The 17,738-nt window shown below is 39.3% G+C and overlaps 1 protein-coding gene across 4 annotated transcripts in view; it reads right to left on the bottom strand.

Moving 5' to 3' along the window:
• Positions 1-39: 39 nt before the first annotated feature.
• TSPAN2 (tetraspanin 2) overlaps positions 40-17,738 on the bottom strand; it is a 45,214-nt gene continuing 27,515 nt past the window's right edge. For 2 of the 4 annotated variants that reach the window (XM_082460286.1, XM_082460288.1), the window contains exons 6-8: positions 16,490-16,561; positions 13,815-13,898; positions 2,839-5,250 (exon numbers count right to left, since the gene is read on the bottom strand). In XM_082460286.1, the coding sequence (XP_082316412.1) occupies positions 5,185-5,250; positions 13,815-13,898; positions 16,490-16,561 (222 nt within the window). In that variant the 3' untranslated portion in view covers positions 2,839-5,184. Of the gene's footprint in view, positions 1,957-2,838; positions 5,251-12,489; positions 12,660-13,814; positions 13,899-16,489; positions 16,562-17,738 lie in introns of those variants that run through there. The other 2 variants (XM_082460287.1, XR_014263073.1) reach the window with 2 other exon arrangements.

Genomic DNA, 17,738 nt, shown 5'->3' with positions numbered 1-17,738 from the left:
ATGGTTATACATTAGGTCATACATATGACCTAATGAAGTCAACATTTTCTCCTGTCATGCCTTTATACCCCTTTTCTCTAAGATGACTCAAAATCTATGCTGTGGTGTTTAGCAGGCAACAGTAATATAGTTCTGGACTATACTTCCTTCTGGGAATGTAATTTTGCTTGGTGCTGTAGGGGTGAAGGTTATAAACTTTGTGAAGGAAGGGCTAGTGTTGTGATTATCTTATGTGTCCTGTTGACCTTGTGGACACTTAAATGTAGAGCATATGAGAAACTTCAATTTGTATTCATTCGACCTTGGTTGTCCTAAGGAATTACACTCATTGCATTAAAAGACAGTTTAGATGGCAGCTATTGAAGGAATGCAGGTAGCTAAGAGACACTCCAGTCTGAGATTAAGAAATGCATGGGGAGTAAAGAATTGTTTGGGGCTTTTATCTTACTAGAGTAGGAGATTATAATTTTTTAAACTTTATCACTGAAATCTTAAATATGAGAGGTGGCTCATATTGTTCAAATCTGGGCATTACTACTTTTATGTTGCAGATTCCTCAACTACAGTTCTAGTCTAGACTTCTTTCCTGAGCTTCAGAGTCATATATCCAGTGCCTGTTTATATATCCTCTTGGATGTCCTGTAGTCATCTCCAACTTGCATCATCACTACAATCTGCTTTTCCTCCTGTACACCACTATCTTCCAGCTGCCAAGAAACCTAGGCATGACTCTAGGTTCCTCTTTCCCTCAATTTCTCTTGCATCTGTCTACTACTTCTTGGTAGAATTTGCAGTTCATTAGTTAGAAATCCTCATGACTCTAGCCTTTGCCCTCCAATCATTGTTTATACTAAAGCTGAGTAATCTTTAAAAGGCTGAAATTTGATTTTGTAAAAATTAATTTGATTAAAATCAATTAATCAAATTAATTTGATTTTGTTTAAAAATTTCCCAAGGACCTCTGTACAAAACCTAAGACTCCTTAGCACAGTTTAACAGGGCCCTTTATCAACTCAGTTCTTGACATTCCCTCTTTGAATGTTTCCATGCTTTCTCTGTTTCAGGGCCTTCTTCATACTGTTCCTCAGTAATCCCCTTTTCTTTTCTACCTCTATTACTTTTTACTTGACTCATTTGTATGGGTTCTTCAGGACTCAGTGTGGTGACCTCAAAATTCAGGAAACCTCTTTCCTCTGACCATCCTTCCCAAGGTTGAATGGATCCACTCTGGGTTAATGATTATCATAGCACTTACCTCATGGTAATTATACTTGCCTTTTTTCCACTCTAACCTCCTTGAGGACAGAGACTTGTCTTGTTCATCTTAGCATATCAGCATTCTTATAGTTTTTTCAAGTGTACAAAATAGTAGTTCCAAAAAAAAGTAAGAAAACAATTCTAATATTAGAATGGGTTGCATCTTACAAGGCAGAGCAGGCCCAGAGAATTACAAGGCAGAGTAGGCCCAGAGAAAAATATAGGAACTGTAGCTATGGCTCTTGATATGTAGTCTTTAAATTAAAATAGAATTGGGAAATATATAAAAAACTATTCATTAATTCAGCAAATGAATGTGTTCAAATAGGTATTTGGTATCATGCAAAAGTATCTTTAGTTATACACAATTACACATGTTTGATTTATAACTAACAAAAACTCATAAACATAATAATTGTAACAATAGGTAATATTCATTAGTGCCAGGCATGCTAGGCACTTTGTTGGTTATTTCTTTTAATTTAATTTAAATTTCTTCTATTTAATATAAGTAAAGCCATCATAAATTATACAGGACAAAAACAAAAACAACACCAAAGTTTTGGAAGTGTTTCTGGCATATTAGCTAAAAACTTTGTGAAATCAGCATAGATTTTGCTTTGCAACATTCAGGACATATTACTTCTATTCTTCATGTATTCCATGTCTGCAGGAGATAGCCATCTGAATAGTGGATTCCTGAAATGTATTTAGTGGTTGTTGTTAAAATGAGAAAACCAACAAAATGATTAATAACAACATTTTGCATTGTAGTCTTTTTACCTTTCAAAAGACACCTACATACAGTACCTCACAAGTACATTTTATAGAAAAAAAAAATTCTTGTTGAAAGAAAATAGAAACCATTTGTCTGTCTTAAAATATACCTTAACACAAATTTGATTTTGATGAGCCCAAACTAAGATGATGTAGTTAAATGACTAGCTTCAAGGGTTCACTAGTGCTCCCTCCTAGGGGTGGGGAAAATGGGGCTGCTGAAATCAAGGGGCTGGTGGTTACATGGGAGTGGTGAACCGGGAAAGCTGGGGTGCACCTCCTGAATACTCAAGGGCTGCCCTTGGGGCCATGGAAACCACATTTTACCCATGACACGGAGGGGGTCTCTTCCTTTTAATCTCTGATAAACTTACTTCAGAAAGGAAAATATGCTATCTCCTTCACTGCCATCTTTCCAGGAGCCTCATTCTCACCACGCCAAACCTACTGGCACTGCTCACAGGGGAAAGAGAGCACCTGTCATTGATGACTGTACGGGCGGTTACACTGGCCTCTGTATCTGTGTGTAATTTTACAGGTTGTACTATGGATGACAAAGGAGCTACTCTGGGGAAAAGAGGTGTAATTCAGGTGAAACAATATCAATTGAAATATAACTATATGCAATAACTTTGTTAGAGTGTTGTTTTTAAGCCCAGCTGCTATTAGTAACACTATAGAAAGGTTACTACTCTTTCCTTTTTTCACCATATTATTTGGGTTGATTGATAGTTAGGCATTTAGATAAGTTGAATGAGTGTGTATAAAGATATAACAGGATTTTAAGATAAATCAAACAAGAAATTCTGGTACATAGAAAATTTAATTTGAAATAAGTTAAAATATTTCATCAAGAAGTTTTAATTCTGTGCCTTGGCACCATACATTTAAGAAAATCTTTGGGCCTGATCTCAAATTAGGTCAGGTAAAAAGATATAACCAAAACTTTATACGTGTGTGTATATATATGTACACATATATGTATACATGTATGTGTGTGTATATACATATATATACACACACACATATACATATGTTCAAGCTATATATGTATATATATTCAAGAGATATATATTCAAGATGCATATGTAGATTCAAGATATATATGTATATAATTCTACCCTCACTCAGAGATGAAATTCTCTAATTTTACTCATGGCACATATTTTCGAAAAATTACTCCCAAAAGTCACACTTTAATCACATATGGAACAAATCTCTACTCTTCCACTTTTAGCTAGACTTCTTTAAGGTTAATTCAGATACAGAATGAAACTCACTTTTGTTGAATCCCAGAAGATTCTGATCTGGAAGAAACCTAAGTATGCCCTTAAGCCTGTTTCCTGTCTTCAGGCAGACAGGTGAAATAAGCCACCAAGAGAGATGGTGGCTTTTTGTTCTTTACTTAAAAAGCTCTACTTCTCAACTACCAGGGTAGAAACATCTATTTCATGAAGTGAGTTTCTTAAAATAATCTTTCTGTTAGCTACAGACACAGCAAAGTAGCCATGCACAATTAAATTTTTGGCTTGCTTCCAGTCTGACTTTTTTTCTAGAAATCTTCCTCCACAGTTAGTAGCAGTAGCAAGTATGGCAGGAGAAATGTGGTTCCCTGTGGGAGTGAGATTATTTCAAATGGTTACGTGTTCTCAGCAAAATGTTTTGTAAAACTTTCTCGGAGTGCACACTCTCCTTTAGTGCAGACCCAAAGATTTGTGTTCTCACATGAGTACAAACTTACTTGGGGGTTTCCAAAAGTCCCCCATACTTTCATTTTTGTGTGGCCTTTTAAAATGTAATTTGAAAAAAATCCATGATTTACTAAATGTACCAAGTTGCTATTTAAAAATGGACGTATATGTCAATTTAGATTGTAAATTTGGGATTACAATGAAGCATCAAGACCATAAAGAACACAAACATTTTATTTTTATAGGAGACCTGCACAGAAGGAACATATTTCTGTTGTGTGTGTATTTTTGTTTCCTTAGCTTGTCTCTGTTGTGTGCACAAAACTAGGAGAGGATGTTTTTCTTTATTTTGGTTTGGCTAAGGATGCTCATGATATAGTATATTTTAAGTGGCAAAAACTGTAGTTCTTAATCTATAAAGAAGAATTCTCTAGGTGAATAAATAAGAAAAATACCAAAAAATTAGGAAAATATGTAAACTCAAGTTATGAGGTATTTCAAAGATACAGTGCCAGTAAAAATTCTCTTTCCCACAATTTGCAACTGCCAGATCTCTTGCTTTAGTCTTTCTATGCTTACATCTGAAGAAACACAGAAAAGTTGGAGATAAAAGCCCTTTTGTGTATGTGGGGGTTACAGTAGTTCAGAGAAGAGTCAGAAAAGGAAAGTCATAAAGCAATATTTAAATGTCTTTATATAAGAACAAAAATATTTCCTTAAAAAGTTGTTAAAAGATTTTCTTTCTAGTCCTAAAAACACTCAGTTTTATAGGGCATGTGATTGTCTGTGTGACACCTCTTTCCAGAGCAAGGTTTTTTTTGTTTTGTTTTGTTTTTTAAATACTAGGAAAGTATGACTTAGTCAAATTAGATTTTCCAAGCTATATTTAGTTTTACAGATGTGTTTAGTCCTAAATTCTGGGGAGAGTATGTATATAAAAAAAATCCCAGGAAACCCTTACACCTAACCCAAACACAGTTACTTTTAACACTGCACCATGATCTCTCAATTCCTGTAGCTTATTGCTTCCATAAACTAGAAATCCCTGAATTCTCTGTATCTAACTTCCTATGGCTAGAGTCTGAGAAACTGACCCACTATCATATTTTTTTCCTAAATAACCAAGTTTTTAAAGTTTATCAAAGCTCTTTGATCTTTTTCTGAGAGTTAAATATGTGTTTCTCTCACATAACAAGAATCAGGAATTCCCAGCAAACAGATTTCATTATGCATATACCAGAAACATGCAGATCACACATGAATATGCTTCAGTCAACATACATAGGCATTCACTCAAGGGGTAAACCAGTAATGAGCCAAACATACATACATGTGCAAATGTACAATTAACAGCAAATTATTTTAGATCCTAATGTCCTTTGAATATTAAAAATGAGCCAGGAGACAGCTCCTGTGACATTTGTATGCTCTAGATTACAATTTTCATGTAGAAGTAGCTTCATATGACATCTCGTGAATTTCGTATCGCACAGCAAAGGACCATGCTGAATATCATGCCAAAGATCTGAAACAGAAGGAACCACTTGTTAATGACTTTCAAATGATGAAAATTGATTTAAGAAAAAGGCCAGCAAACTGCTTGCATGTTTAACTCATGTTAACAAATAATTATAACCAACAATTACTGAATATAAGTGGCACTTTCATATGTGCTATTTAATTATGGCTACTGGTTAGACTTCTGTTAACTGCTTAAAATACATTCCTATTTTATTATTGTTAAAAAATAGCAAGACTCTGCTTTAAGAAAAGGGCTCTATTTCTAGCTTATAGGGCAGTTCTTAATAATTATAAAAGACTCATACACTACTGGTTTTAGAATTTTATATTTCAGGTTAATCCCAGATCTAATTTATATATATATATGTTTTTGAAATTTTGAATTTTATTTTATTTATTTTTTTATACAGCAGGTTCTTATTAGTCATCCATTTTATACACATCAGTGTATACATGTCAATCCCAATCTCCCAATTCATCACACCACCACCCCCAGCCCCCCACCACTTTCCCCCCTTGGTGGGCATACATTTGTTCTCTACATCTGTGTCTCAATTTCTGCCCTGCAAACTGGTTCATCTCTACCATTTTTCTAGGTTCCACATATATGTGTTAGTATACGGTATTTGTTTTTCTCTTTCTGACTTACTTCACTCTGTATTACAGTCTCTAGATCTATCCATGTCTCTACAAATGACCCAATTTCATTCCGTTTTATGGTTGAGTAATATTCTATTGTATATATGTACCACATCTTCTTTATCCATTAGTCTGTCGATGGGCATTTAGGTTGCTTCCATGTCCTGGCTATTGTAAATAGTGCTGCAATGAACATTGGGGTGCACATGTCTTTTTGAATTATGGTTTTCTCTGGGTATATGCCCAGTAGTGGGATCGCTGGGTCATATGCTAATTCTATTTTTAGTTTTTTAAGGAAACTCCATACTGTTCTCCATAGTGGCTGTATCAATTTACAGTCCCACCAAGAGTGCAAGAGGGTTCCCTTTTCTCCACACCCTCTCCAGCATTTGTTGTTTGTAGATTTTCTGATGATGCCCATTCTAACTGAGGTGATACCTCATTGTAGTTTTGATTTGCATTTCTCTAATAATTAGTGATGTTGAGTAGCTTTTCATGTGCTTCTTGGCCATCTGTATGTCTTCTTTTGAGAAATGTCTATTTAGGTCTTCTGCCCATTTTTGGATTGGGTTGTGTGTTTTTTCAATATTGAGCTGAATGAGCTGTTTATATATTTTGGAGATTAATCCTTTGTCCATTGATTTGTTTGCAAATATTTTCTCCCATTCTGAGGGTTGTCTTTTCATCTTGTTTGTAGTTTCCTTTGCTGTGCAAAAGCTTTGAAGTTTCATTAAGTCCCATTTGTTTATTTTTGTTTTTATTTCCATTACTCTAAGAGGTGGATCAAAAAAGATCTTGCTGTGATTTATGTCAGAGTGTTCTTCCTATGTTGTCCTCTAAGAGTTTGATAGTGTCCGGTCTTACATTTAGGTCTCTAATTCATTTTGAGTTTATTTTTGTGTATGGTGTTAGGGAGTGTTCTAATTCCATTGTTTTACATGTAGCTGTCCAGTTTTCCCAGCACCACCTATTGAAGAGACTGTCTTTTCTCCATTGTATATCCTTGCCTCCTTTGTCATAGATTAGTTGACCATAGCTGCGTGGGTTTATCTCTGGGCTTTCTATGCTGTTCCATTGATCTATATTTCTGTTTCTGTGCCAGTACCATATTGTCTTGATTACTGTAGCTTTGTAGTATAGTCTGAAGTCTGGGTGCCTGATTCCTCCAGCTCTGTTTTTTCCCCTCAAGACTGCTTTGGCTATTCGGGGTCTTTTGTTTCTCCATACAAATTTTAAGAGTTTTTGTTCTAGTTCTGTAAAAAAATGCCATTGGTAATTTGATAGGGATTGAATTGAATCTGTAGATTGCTTTGGGTAGTATAGTCATTTTCACAATGTTGATTCTTCCAATCAAAGAACATGCTATATCTCTCCATCTGTTGGTATCATCTTTAATTTCTTTCAACAGTGTCTTATAGTTTCCTGCATACAGGTCTTTTGTCTCCCTAGGTAGGTTTATTCCTAGGTATTTTATTCTTTTTGTTGCAATGGTAAATGGCAATGTTTCCTTAATTTCTTTCTGATTGTTCAGCATTAGTGTTTAGGAATGCAAGAGATTTCTGTGCATTAATTTTGTATCCTGTAACTTTACCAAATTCATTGATTAGCTCTAGTAATTTTCTGGTGGCATCTTCAAGATTCTCTGTGTATAGTATCATGTCATCTGCAAATAGTGACAGTTTTACTTCTTCTATTTCAATTTGAATTCATTTTATTTCTTTTTCTTCTCTGATTGCCATGGCTAGGACTTCCAAAACTATGTTGAATAATAGTGGTGAGAGTGGACATCCTTGTCTTGTTCCTGATCTTAGAGGAAATGCTTTCAGGTTTTAACCATTGAGAATGATGTTTGCTATAGGTTTGTCGTATATGACCTTTATTATGTTGAGGTAGGTCCTTCTATACCCACTTTCTGGACAGTTTTTATCATAAATGGGTGTTGAATTTTGTCAAAAGCTTTTTCTGCATCTATTGAGATGATCATATGGTTTTTATTCTTCAATTTGTTAATATGGTGTTTCACATTGATTCATTTGCGTATATTGAAGAATCCTTGCATCCCTGGGATAAATCCCACTTGATCATGGTGTATGACTCTTTTAATGTGTTGTTGGATTCTGATTGCTAGTATTTTGTTGAGGATTTTTGCATCTATATTCATCAGTGATATGGGTCTGGAATTTTCTTTTTTTGTAGTATCTTTGTCTGGTTTTGGTATCAAGGTGATGGTGGCCTCACAGAATGAGTTTGGGAGTGTTCCTTCTTCTGCAATTTTTTGGAAGAATTTGAGAAGCGTGGGTGTTAGCTCTTCTCGAAATATTTGATAGAATTCACCTGTGAAGCCTTCTGGTCCTGGACTTTTGTTTGTTGGAAGATTTTTAATTACAGTTTCAATTTCATTACTTGTGATTGGTCTGTTCATATTTTCTATTTCTTTCTGGTTCAGTCTTGGAAGGTTATACCTTTCTAAGAATTTGTCCATTTCTTCCAGGTTGTCCATTTTATTGGCATAGAGTTGCTTGTAGTAGTCTCTTAGGATGCTTTGTACTTTTGCGGTGTCTGTTGTAACTTCTCCTTTTTCATTTCTAATTTTATTGATTTGAGCCTCTCCCTCTTTTTCTTGATGAGTCTGGCTAATGGTTTATCAATTTTTTTTTATCTTCTCAAAGAACCAGCTTTTAGTTGTATTGATCTTTGCTTTTTTCCCCTTCATTTCTTTTTCATTTATTTCTGATCTGATCTTTATGATTTCTTTCCTTCTACTAACTTTGGGTTTTGTTTGTTCTTCTTTCTCTAGTTTCTTTAGGTGTAAGGTTAGACTGCTTATTTGAGATTTTTCTTGTATCTTGAGGTAGGCTTGTATTGCTATAAACTTCCCTCTTAGAACTGCTTTTGCTGCATCCCATAGGTTTTGGATGATCGTGTTTTCCTTGTCATTTGTCTCTAGGTAGTTTTTGATTTCCTCTTTGATTTCTTCAGTCATCTCTTGGTTATTTAGTAACATATTGTTTAGCCTCCATGTGTTTGTGTTTTTTACATTTTTTTCCCTGTAATTGATTTCTAACCTCATAGCGTTGTGGTCAGAAAATATGCTTGATATGATTTCAATTTTCTTAAATTTACCAAGGCTTGATTTGTGACCCAAGATGTGATCAATCCTGGAGAATGTTCCATGTGCACTTGAGAAGAAAGTGTAATCTGCTGTTTTCGGATGGAAAGTCCTATAAATATCAATTAAGTCTATCTGGTCTATTGTGTCATTTAAAGCTTCTGTTTCCTTATTAATTTTCTGTCTGGATGATCTGTCCATTGGTGTAAGTGAGGTGTTAAAGTCCCCCACTATTATCGTGTTACTGTTGATTTCCTCCTTTATAGCTGTCAGCAGTTGCCTTATGTATTGAGGTGCTCCTATGTTGGGTGCATATATATTTATAATTGCTATATCTTCTCAGATTGATCCCTTGATCATTATGTAGTGTCCTTCCTTGTCTCTTGTAACATTCTTTATTTTAAAGTCTATTTTATCTGATATGAGTATTGCTACTCCAGCGTTCTTTTGGTTTCCATTTGCATGGAATATCTTTTTCCATCCCCTCACTTTCAGTCTGTATGTATCCCTAGGTCTGAAGTGGGTCTCTTGTAGACAGCATATATATGGGTCTTGTTTTTGTATCCATTCAGCAAGCCTGTGTCTTTTGGTTGGAGCATTTAATCCATTCACGTTTAAGGTAATTATCGATATGTATGTTCCTATTACCATTTTCTTAATTGTTATGGGTTTGTTTTTGTAGGTTCTTTTCTTCTCTTGTGTTTCCCACTTAGAGAAGTTCCTTTAGCATTTGTTGTAGAGCTGGTTTGGTGGTGCTGAATTCTCTTAGCTTTTGCTTGTCTGTAAAGCTTTTGATTTCTCCATCGAATCTGAATGAGATCCTTGCCGCGTAGAGTAATCTTGGTTGTAGGTTCTTCCTCTTCATTACTTTAAATATGTCATGCCACTCTTTTCTGGCTTGTAGAGTTTCTGCTAGAAAATCAGCTGTTAACCTTATGGGAGTTCCCTTGTATGTTATTTGTCATTTTTCCCTTGTTGCTTTCAATAATATTTCTTTGTCTTTAATTTTTGTCAATTTGATTACTATGTGTCCTGGCATGTTTCTCCTTGGGTTTATCCTGTATGGGACTCTCTGCACTTCCTGGACTTGGGTGGCTATTTCCTTTCCCGTGTTAGGGAAGTTTTCGACTATAATCTCTTCAAATATTTTCTCGGGTCCTTTCTCTCTCTCTTCTCCTTCTGGGACCCCTATAATGCGAATGTTGTTGCATTTAATGTTGTCCCAGAGGTCTCTTAGGCTGTCTTCATTTATTTTCATTCTTTTTTCTTTATTCTGTTCTGCAGCAGTGAATTCCACCATTCCGTCTTCCAGGTCACTTATCCACCATTCCGTCTTCCAGGTCACTTATCCGTTCTTCTGCCTCAGTTATTCTGCTATTGATTCCTTCAAGTGTAGTTTTCATTTCAGTTATTGTATTGTTCATCTCTGTTTGTTCTTTAATCCTTCTAGGTGTTTGTTCTTTAATTCTTCTAGGTCTTTGTTAAACATTTCTTGCATCTTATTGATCTTTGCCTCCATTCTGTTTCTGAGGTCCTGGATCATCTTCACTATCATTATTCTGAATTCTTTTTCTGGAAGGTTGCCTATCTCCACTTCATTTAGTTGTTTTTCTGGGGTTTTATCTTGTTTCTTCATCTGGTACATAGCCCTCTGCCTTTTCATCTTGTGTATCTTTCTGTGAATGTGGTTTTTGTTCCACAGGCTGCAGGATTGTAGTTCTTCTTGCTTCTGCTGTCTGCCCTCTGGTGGATGAGGCTATCTAAGAGGCTTGTGCAAGTTTCCTGATGGGAGGGACTGGTGGTAGGTAGAGCTTGGTGTTGCTCTGGTGGGCAGAGCTCAGTAAAACTTTAATCTGCTTGTCTGCTGATGGGTGGGGCTGGGTTCCCTCCCTGTTGGTTGTTTGGCCTGAGGCGACCCAATACTGGAGCCTACCTGGCTCTTTGATGGGGCTAATGGCAGACTCTGGGAGGGCTCATGCCAAGGAGTACTTCCCAGAACTTCTGCTGCCAGTGTCCTTGTTCTCACGGTGAGCCACAGCCACCCCCTGCCTCTGCAGGAGACCCTCCAACACTAGCAGGTAGGTCTGGTTCAGTCTCCTATGGGGTCATTGCTCCTTCCCTTGGGTCCTGATGTGCACACTACTTTGTGTGTGCCCTCCAAGAGTGGAGTCTCTGTTTCCCCCAGTCCTGTCAAAGTCCTGCAATCAAATCCCGCTAGGCTTCAAAGTCTGATTCTCTAGGAATTCCTTCTCCAGTTGCCGGACCCCCAGGTTGGGAAGCCTGACATGGGGCTCAGAACCTTCACTCCAGTGGGTGGACTTCTGTGGTATAAATGTTCTCCAGTCTGTGAGTCACCCACCCGGCAGTTATGGGATTTGATTTTATTGTGATTGCACCCCTCCTACCATCTCATTGTGGCTTCTCCTTTGTCCTTGGATGTGGGGTATCTTTTTTGGTGAGTTCCAGTGTCTTCCTGTCGATGATTGTTCAGCAGTTAGTTGTGATTCCAGTGCTCTTGCAAGAGGGAGTGAGTGTACGTCCTTCTACTCCACCATCTTGAACCAATCTCTCTCATTTATATGTTTATTTTGGAAAATGTGTTTGTAACCACTTGTTTAAATACACTTGTGGTCTAAATAGTTTTCTATTGCTGGCAAAGCTGTGAATTTTTGCAACAGTGACCACATATTAAAAAGTGGAGCATCTCTTCATTCCCAGTTCATTTTTAAGTGTACATTATGCTTTAATATTTAACTCAATAGTTTTACCAAAGCATAAATTGAGGTGTTTGTACTATGGTATTACTGACATTTTCTACCACTTGGATGCTTCTTTGAAAAGCCAAATATTTAGCAAAATTAATAGCTACTTAAATGGTTTGAATAGAAGGATGGCAAAAAATCCTTCTTGTCCTCAATCTCTTCCCCTATTAATTTTGCAGAGCCTATGATATGCCATCTGTAGGTGCGTTGTTCATAGACTACTATAATGTTTGTTCAAAGAAATCAGTACCATAACTCTCTGATTCTCTACTCAATCCCATCCTACATTAGACTAGGATCTGTAAATGCTGAATTTAAAAAGGCATGTGTTATCAGTTATTGGAAGGGAAGGGGCAGACTTAAGGGAATAGCTGGGATCATGGCTCCAAGCTTTTGGCTGACAGAACTCAGTACCAGTGTGTGGCAGGGGAGACACCTAATGGACATTTTGTTAGCTGATTACATTGTAAAACTCTTACCTTATGAAGAAAAGAATTAAAGAAGGAACTCTGGGGGTTTCTTATGAGTCAAGATGGCCAACACAGGGCCTTCCCCTTTTCTGTGGTTGTAAGGTTGGATGCAACCCCTGCTTAGACCTCTTTGTACCTAAAGGGATCCCCTCAGACAGAAACTTTTTCAGTCTCATCCTGCCACTGTCATGAGTCAGGGATGACCACTTCTAGAATGCTCGTTCCTTGAGATTGTAGAATTGTTGGGAGGGTCTATTTGATACCTCTGTTAATGCAGAATATTTTCAAATCTTCTGCCTCAGAATTGTCCTTGGGAAGCTGCAGACTGGCCATCAGGCTAGCCCCAGGGCGGGTGGGGAGGCCCTGAGAGAAGTCCCTGGATTGGGAGATCCTCAGCATAGTATTTTCACCCACTGCCCCAGTCCTCTGTGCTCTAAATACAGAAAGGAGGGAAGATGATTGTGTGTCCCCTGAGAACTGCCAATTCATTGATTTCCTCACAATTCCATTGCCCCTGCCTCAGCTTAGGCCATGAATTAATTTACACAGGAGGGCTAGAGGGTAAGTACTATCTTAGCATTAGCTATTATCACTCAGCCCCTGGACAATGGGAATCACCTCTTTATGGGCTTACCTGACTCCAATCTTACTTCCCTCCAACTTTATCTCCACACTGCACTACAGGTCCTTCCAAACCTGGGTGGCTCCCCTCTACCTTAAGGATAAAGCCCAACCTATCAAAAAGGCACACAAAGAACTCAATTATGTGGACCCTCATAACCCTCTCCAGTGTCATCTCTTGCTACACTTACCATAGCCTTCTGCCCCTATGAACTCTTTCACACTCTTCTTTTGTACTTTAGAAGTACTGAGCTACCTACAGGTGCAAGGATGCACTATGCTTCATACTTCCATATATGGTTTGCCTGGGTTCTGGGTTTGGGAACACTCAGATTCTATGTAGAGCTAGCATTTATTGAGTGCTATGTTCCAGACCCTTTATATGAATTAATTCCTAATAATACTTTATATGTATTATCCCACTTAATTGTCACAACAATTTTCTGAGGTTGGTATATTAAAATCCCCATTTTGCAGATGAGGGAATTGAGACATAGAGAAATTAAGAAACTTTCTAGTGACCCCAGGGCTTGTAAGTAGTGGAGCTAGCAGTTGAATCCAGACAGTGTGATGCCAGAGTTTGCACTGTTAATCACTACACTGTACTACCTCTGTAAATCATAGGTGAGAGAGTTTAATCTATGTTATCTTAAATATCTAACAAAGGAAGAGACCCAGAATTAAAAATCACTCATCTAGTTTAAGCTTGGTGGCCTTAAAATGGGAAGTTACTGCAATGATAAACTCAAAGTCATAATTAGCTTAAAACTGAAATTTGTATCATATTTGAGAAAACTAAGTATTGATGTATTTAATTAGCTTTGTTCTTAGATACTGTCAAAAACATCTTTGTCTTTTATGAAAAATCTCTCGTAAGATACTGCCATATCACACTTGAAGAGAAATAAGATACAAAGGTTCAAGGCTTCTTAGGGGTCAAAGAAGGTATGTTCTGGAACTTTCTCACCGTGAGACCTGCGATTCCAATACCGACAATTCCGATGAGGTGGAGCTTAACACTGATTATGCTCTCAATTTCATCAATGCAATTCTGTTTTGGAAAAGAAAAAGTCAGGAGTAACAACTGATGGTATGTGTGAATCATCACCCTGATTCAATCCTTTCCCTCTCTACAGAGCATCCTGTGAGAGTTAACCCATGTCAACTTCTGTTCATATTTAAACCATTCCTCCCAGATATCACTCTCCTAACTTTAAAGCAAAAATGTTGTTGGGGGGGGGCTTCCCTGGTGGCACAGTGGTTGAGAATCTGCCTGCCAATGCAGGGGACACGGGTTCGAGCCCTGGTCTGGGAAGATCCCACATACCGCAGAGCAACTAGGCCCGTGAGCCACAGCTGCTGAGCCTGCGCGTCTGGAGCCTGTGCTCCACAACAGGAGAGGCCGCGATAGTGAGAGGCCTGCGCACCGCGATGAAGAGTGGCCCCCGCTTGCCACAACTGGAGAAAGCCCTCGCACAGAAACGAAGACCCAACACACCCAAAAATAAATAAATAAATTTATAAAAAAAAAAAAAAAAATGTTGTTGGGGGAAAAATGATAATACTTTCCTTTTGGTGGAATTTTCCTATTTAGGCCAATGGCTGCTTCAAAGCCCTGAAACCTGGCTGGATGAAGCTATTCTGGGATCTGAGGCATTAAAAATTGGGGGCCTCTTCTTACTTTCAGCAAATAAAAAAAAAGTAAAATATCCCCAAAATAATAGCCCCTTGCTTTTGGATTGTTATTTATAGTTTAAAAGACTTTCTACATACTTGGTCCAATTTACTATGCAAGGTAGGCATCACGTAGTAAGAAGCTATAAAGTCTGTATAGGTTCAAATTTAAAAAAGGAAAGCCAAGTGTTGGGGGCTGGAGGACTGTTCTCTTCTATGGCGGCTGGGCTGGGTGGCCCTATTCTTTCATCTGTGTCCCATAGAGACTTGTGCAGTGTAGGTCCAAAGAACCTTCATGGATGGAGGAATATTGGACAGGGGGCAGAACAGATCACTTGTAATTGCAATTAGTTTCTCCAACTTCTATTTGGTCCTCTTAAATACAGAGGTATTCTCTCAACCCAATTTTGTCCTTAGGCTGCCCAGGTCCTTTTACTTGTCAATGGTCAGCTCTCTCTGATACCCACCTAAGCAGTATGCAACTCTTACTGCTATCCTCACATCTCCTGTCATACTTCATTCATTCATCATTCATTCATTCAACAAACATTTCTTGAGCATCTGCCTTGCATTAGTCACCAGAATGGCATGGTGGATATGGAGAAAATAAGACATGGTTACTTTTGCCCTCAGGGTGCTCATAGTTTAGAGAAGGACACAGACTCACAAAAATAATTACAATACATTCTGGTAAAAGTTGAGAACCACTGCTCTAGATAGTGGCTCCCTTACTTATTGGAGTCAAGCCGTAGAAATTCTTCCAACCTTCCTCACCTGTACCTATAAACTTACACACTCCATTCATCAGGTGCCAGGTACTGCTGTAGGCAGCGAGCATGCAGATGAGAAAGGCACACTGCTTCTTACTTCCCTCTCTCTCATTACAGCCAAAGAAGTGCCCTGCTCTGTTGAAAGTCAACCTCTTTACTGGCTCTGGATCTTATTCTCTCATCTCCTCAGGAAGGCTGTGCTGTCACTTATCTCCTTTCCTTCCTACACACTCAGCCTCTCCTTCTCTGTAGCCAAGCAGGCATCTGAAGTCTTAGCTTCCTCCCTTTCACTCCCCACTCACACCCAGTCAGTCACCTGTGCCTGTTGATTCCACCCCTGGACGTCTCTGAATCTGTCGCTTCCTCTCCCTCCCCACGGTATGTGACTTGCTCTAGCTCCTCATCCTCTCTTACCAGGAAAAACATAAGTGCCACCTAAGCGGCCTCCCTCCATTGGCCTCCAGCTTTCTGTTCTACCAGTCACACCCAGCAGCCTGAGTGCTCTTTCTACAATGCAAAACGGATTATGTTAATCCTCTGCTAAGTGCAACGGCTTCTCTAAACGTCCAGGTATAAAACCATGCCATTGCCTGCCTTTTCAAAAATGTCCCTCACCATTCCCTCTGGACTCCCTATTCTCTTTCAGTCCTGGAATTTCATGCTTCTGTTCTTGCTGCTTTCTGGGCCTGGAATGACCTTCCTTTGTCAAAACTCGGCTCAAGGATTCATCCTCCGCAAGCTTTCCTGACTCCACTGTATTCTGTACAGATACTCTGCTCTGCCGAGCATCAGCTCCCTTGACTAGTCTGTGAGGCCACTGAAGCAGGGACCATGTGTTTTTCACCTTAGAGTTTCCAGAACCTGGCATACTGCCTGCCATGCAGCACTTAATAAAGGAAGCATTTATCAGTGTGATGACACCCATGGAAGGGTACGGGGCAACATCCTTAGAGTGCACACCTCTGGCCCTGGTGAGCTTAATTAATGCCACTGCATTTGCATCATTACTGGCAAGTCAGCACACCATTACTCCCCAGGGTACCAGGAGACTGGGACTCATCATTGCTTCACTTATTCTACATAGAATAAAGCTGAGGCTAGAAGCCACTGGCAGAGGGTCTCCCAGAATCACCCCTCCACCCCGAGGGCAAGAACCATCTTAACACCACAGGCAGGATAGGAACCTGGTAGAGATTACCTTGTGTCCTAGGAGCTCCTTTGGGCAGGTGGGTTGGACCTGTTCAGAGCTTTCTTTTCCACAGCACTGAAACTAGAGAGTCAGAAAAGAGATTTTAGGACAAGGAGGGAGAAGCTGCAGCTACAAGTCTGGGTATCACTGCTAAGGACTGGGTGTGCTGAGGCCGGAAAACAGCTCTGAGGCCTGACACTACAACCCAGTGGCCATTCTGGAGACAGTATGAAGAGTCACGTAGTCATGCTAGCAAAGCAAGAAATGACTTCACCAAATTTGTCCAAGTTTTATAACAGGAGGTAACTGAAGGCAATCCAAACAAGGCAAGAAGCTAGCTGACAGTGTCTGTGTAACTTGCTGTTTTTTAGACAGGAGTTGGGTCTTTAGACTCTTTCTCTCAGCCTTGCTGAGTAGCTAAAGTTTTATGAGCTTCAGGAAAGGCTCATTAACTGAGGAGAGCCTGGGACGGACAGGAGAAGTGGCCACAGCAAACCCCAGGGGCTAAAAGACTGGGGCTTGAATACTGGCCAGCCAACAGGTGTCCTGCCTTAGGGCTACCCTTCAAAGACAAAGGAACCTGTGTGCTGTCTGATGTCCCTGGGGCAGCTGAAGCTGAACAGGATAAATGGTTGGTACCTTCCAGGACAGACCTGTGACAGACAAGAACTGGGCTACCTGAAAACACCCGGCCAGGAGTTCATAGCTACTTCTCCATATCACGGTGGTTGAGAAATCAGGACGACACTGGCCTGGCCCATCTCCCCCGGGGAGCCTTCCTTGATTAACTGCCTGTAGCTGAGAACACTGCACTGACAGCAGGTTCTCACAGGATGTCCCGGGAGAAAAGGAGCGTGCCTGTCTCATGTGCCCCTTCATTTTACAACTGAGGGGGCTGAGTGAGGATCAGGAAGGCAAGGAACTTGCTTCAGGTCACCAAGCTGTTCCATGGCACAGCTGCAGCTAGAGATAAGCTTTTCTGACTTGAAGGTCACAGTTGTTTCTGTTACACCACAAGGCCACTCTTGAGAGAACCTGATATTTACTTGGGCGGCTTTCTCGATGTTCTTGTTTGTGTGTGCTCTTTTGTCTCTTTGGGTGCGTGTCCTGACTTCCTCCTGTCGACTCTTTCTCTTCTAGGTTCTACACATAGTGCAAACCATGGCTCCTACGAAGGCAGACATATAGTGCTGTTGCCTGGCTTCACTCAATTTATTTTTATGTTTAATCTAGGTGATTACAGAGAACCTGGCTCATG

This window comes from Balaenoptera physalus (genome assembly GCF_965194825.1).
Source record: "Balaenoptera physalus genome assembly, chromosome: 1".
In the NCBI taxonomy this organism is placed as follows: Eukaryota; Metazoa; Chordata; class Mammalia; order Artiodactyla; family Balaenopteridae; genus Balaenoptera; species Balaenoptera physalus.
The sequence above is the reverse complement of the archived record's forward strand: the minus strand, read 5'-3'. Positions and strand labels throughout refer to the sequence as shown.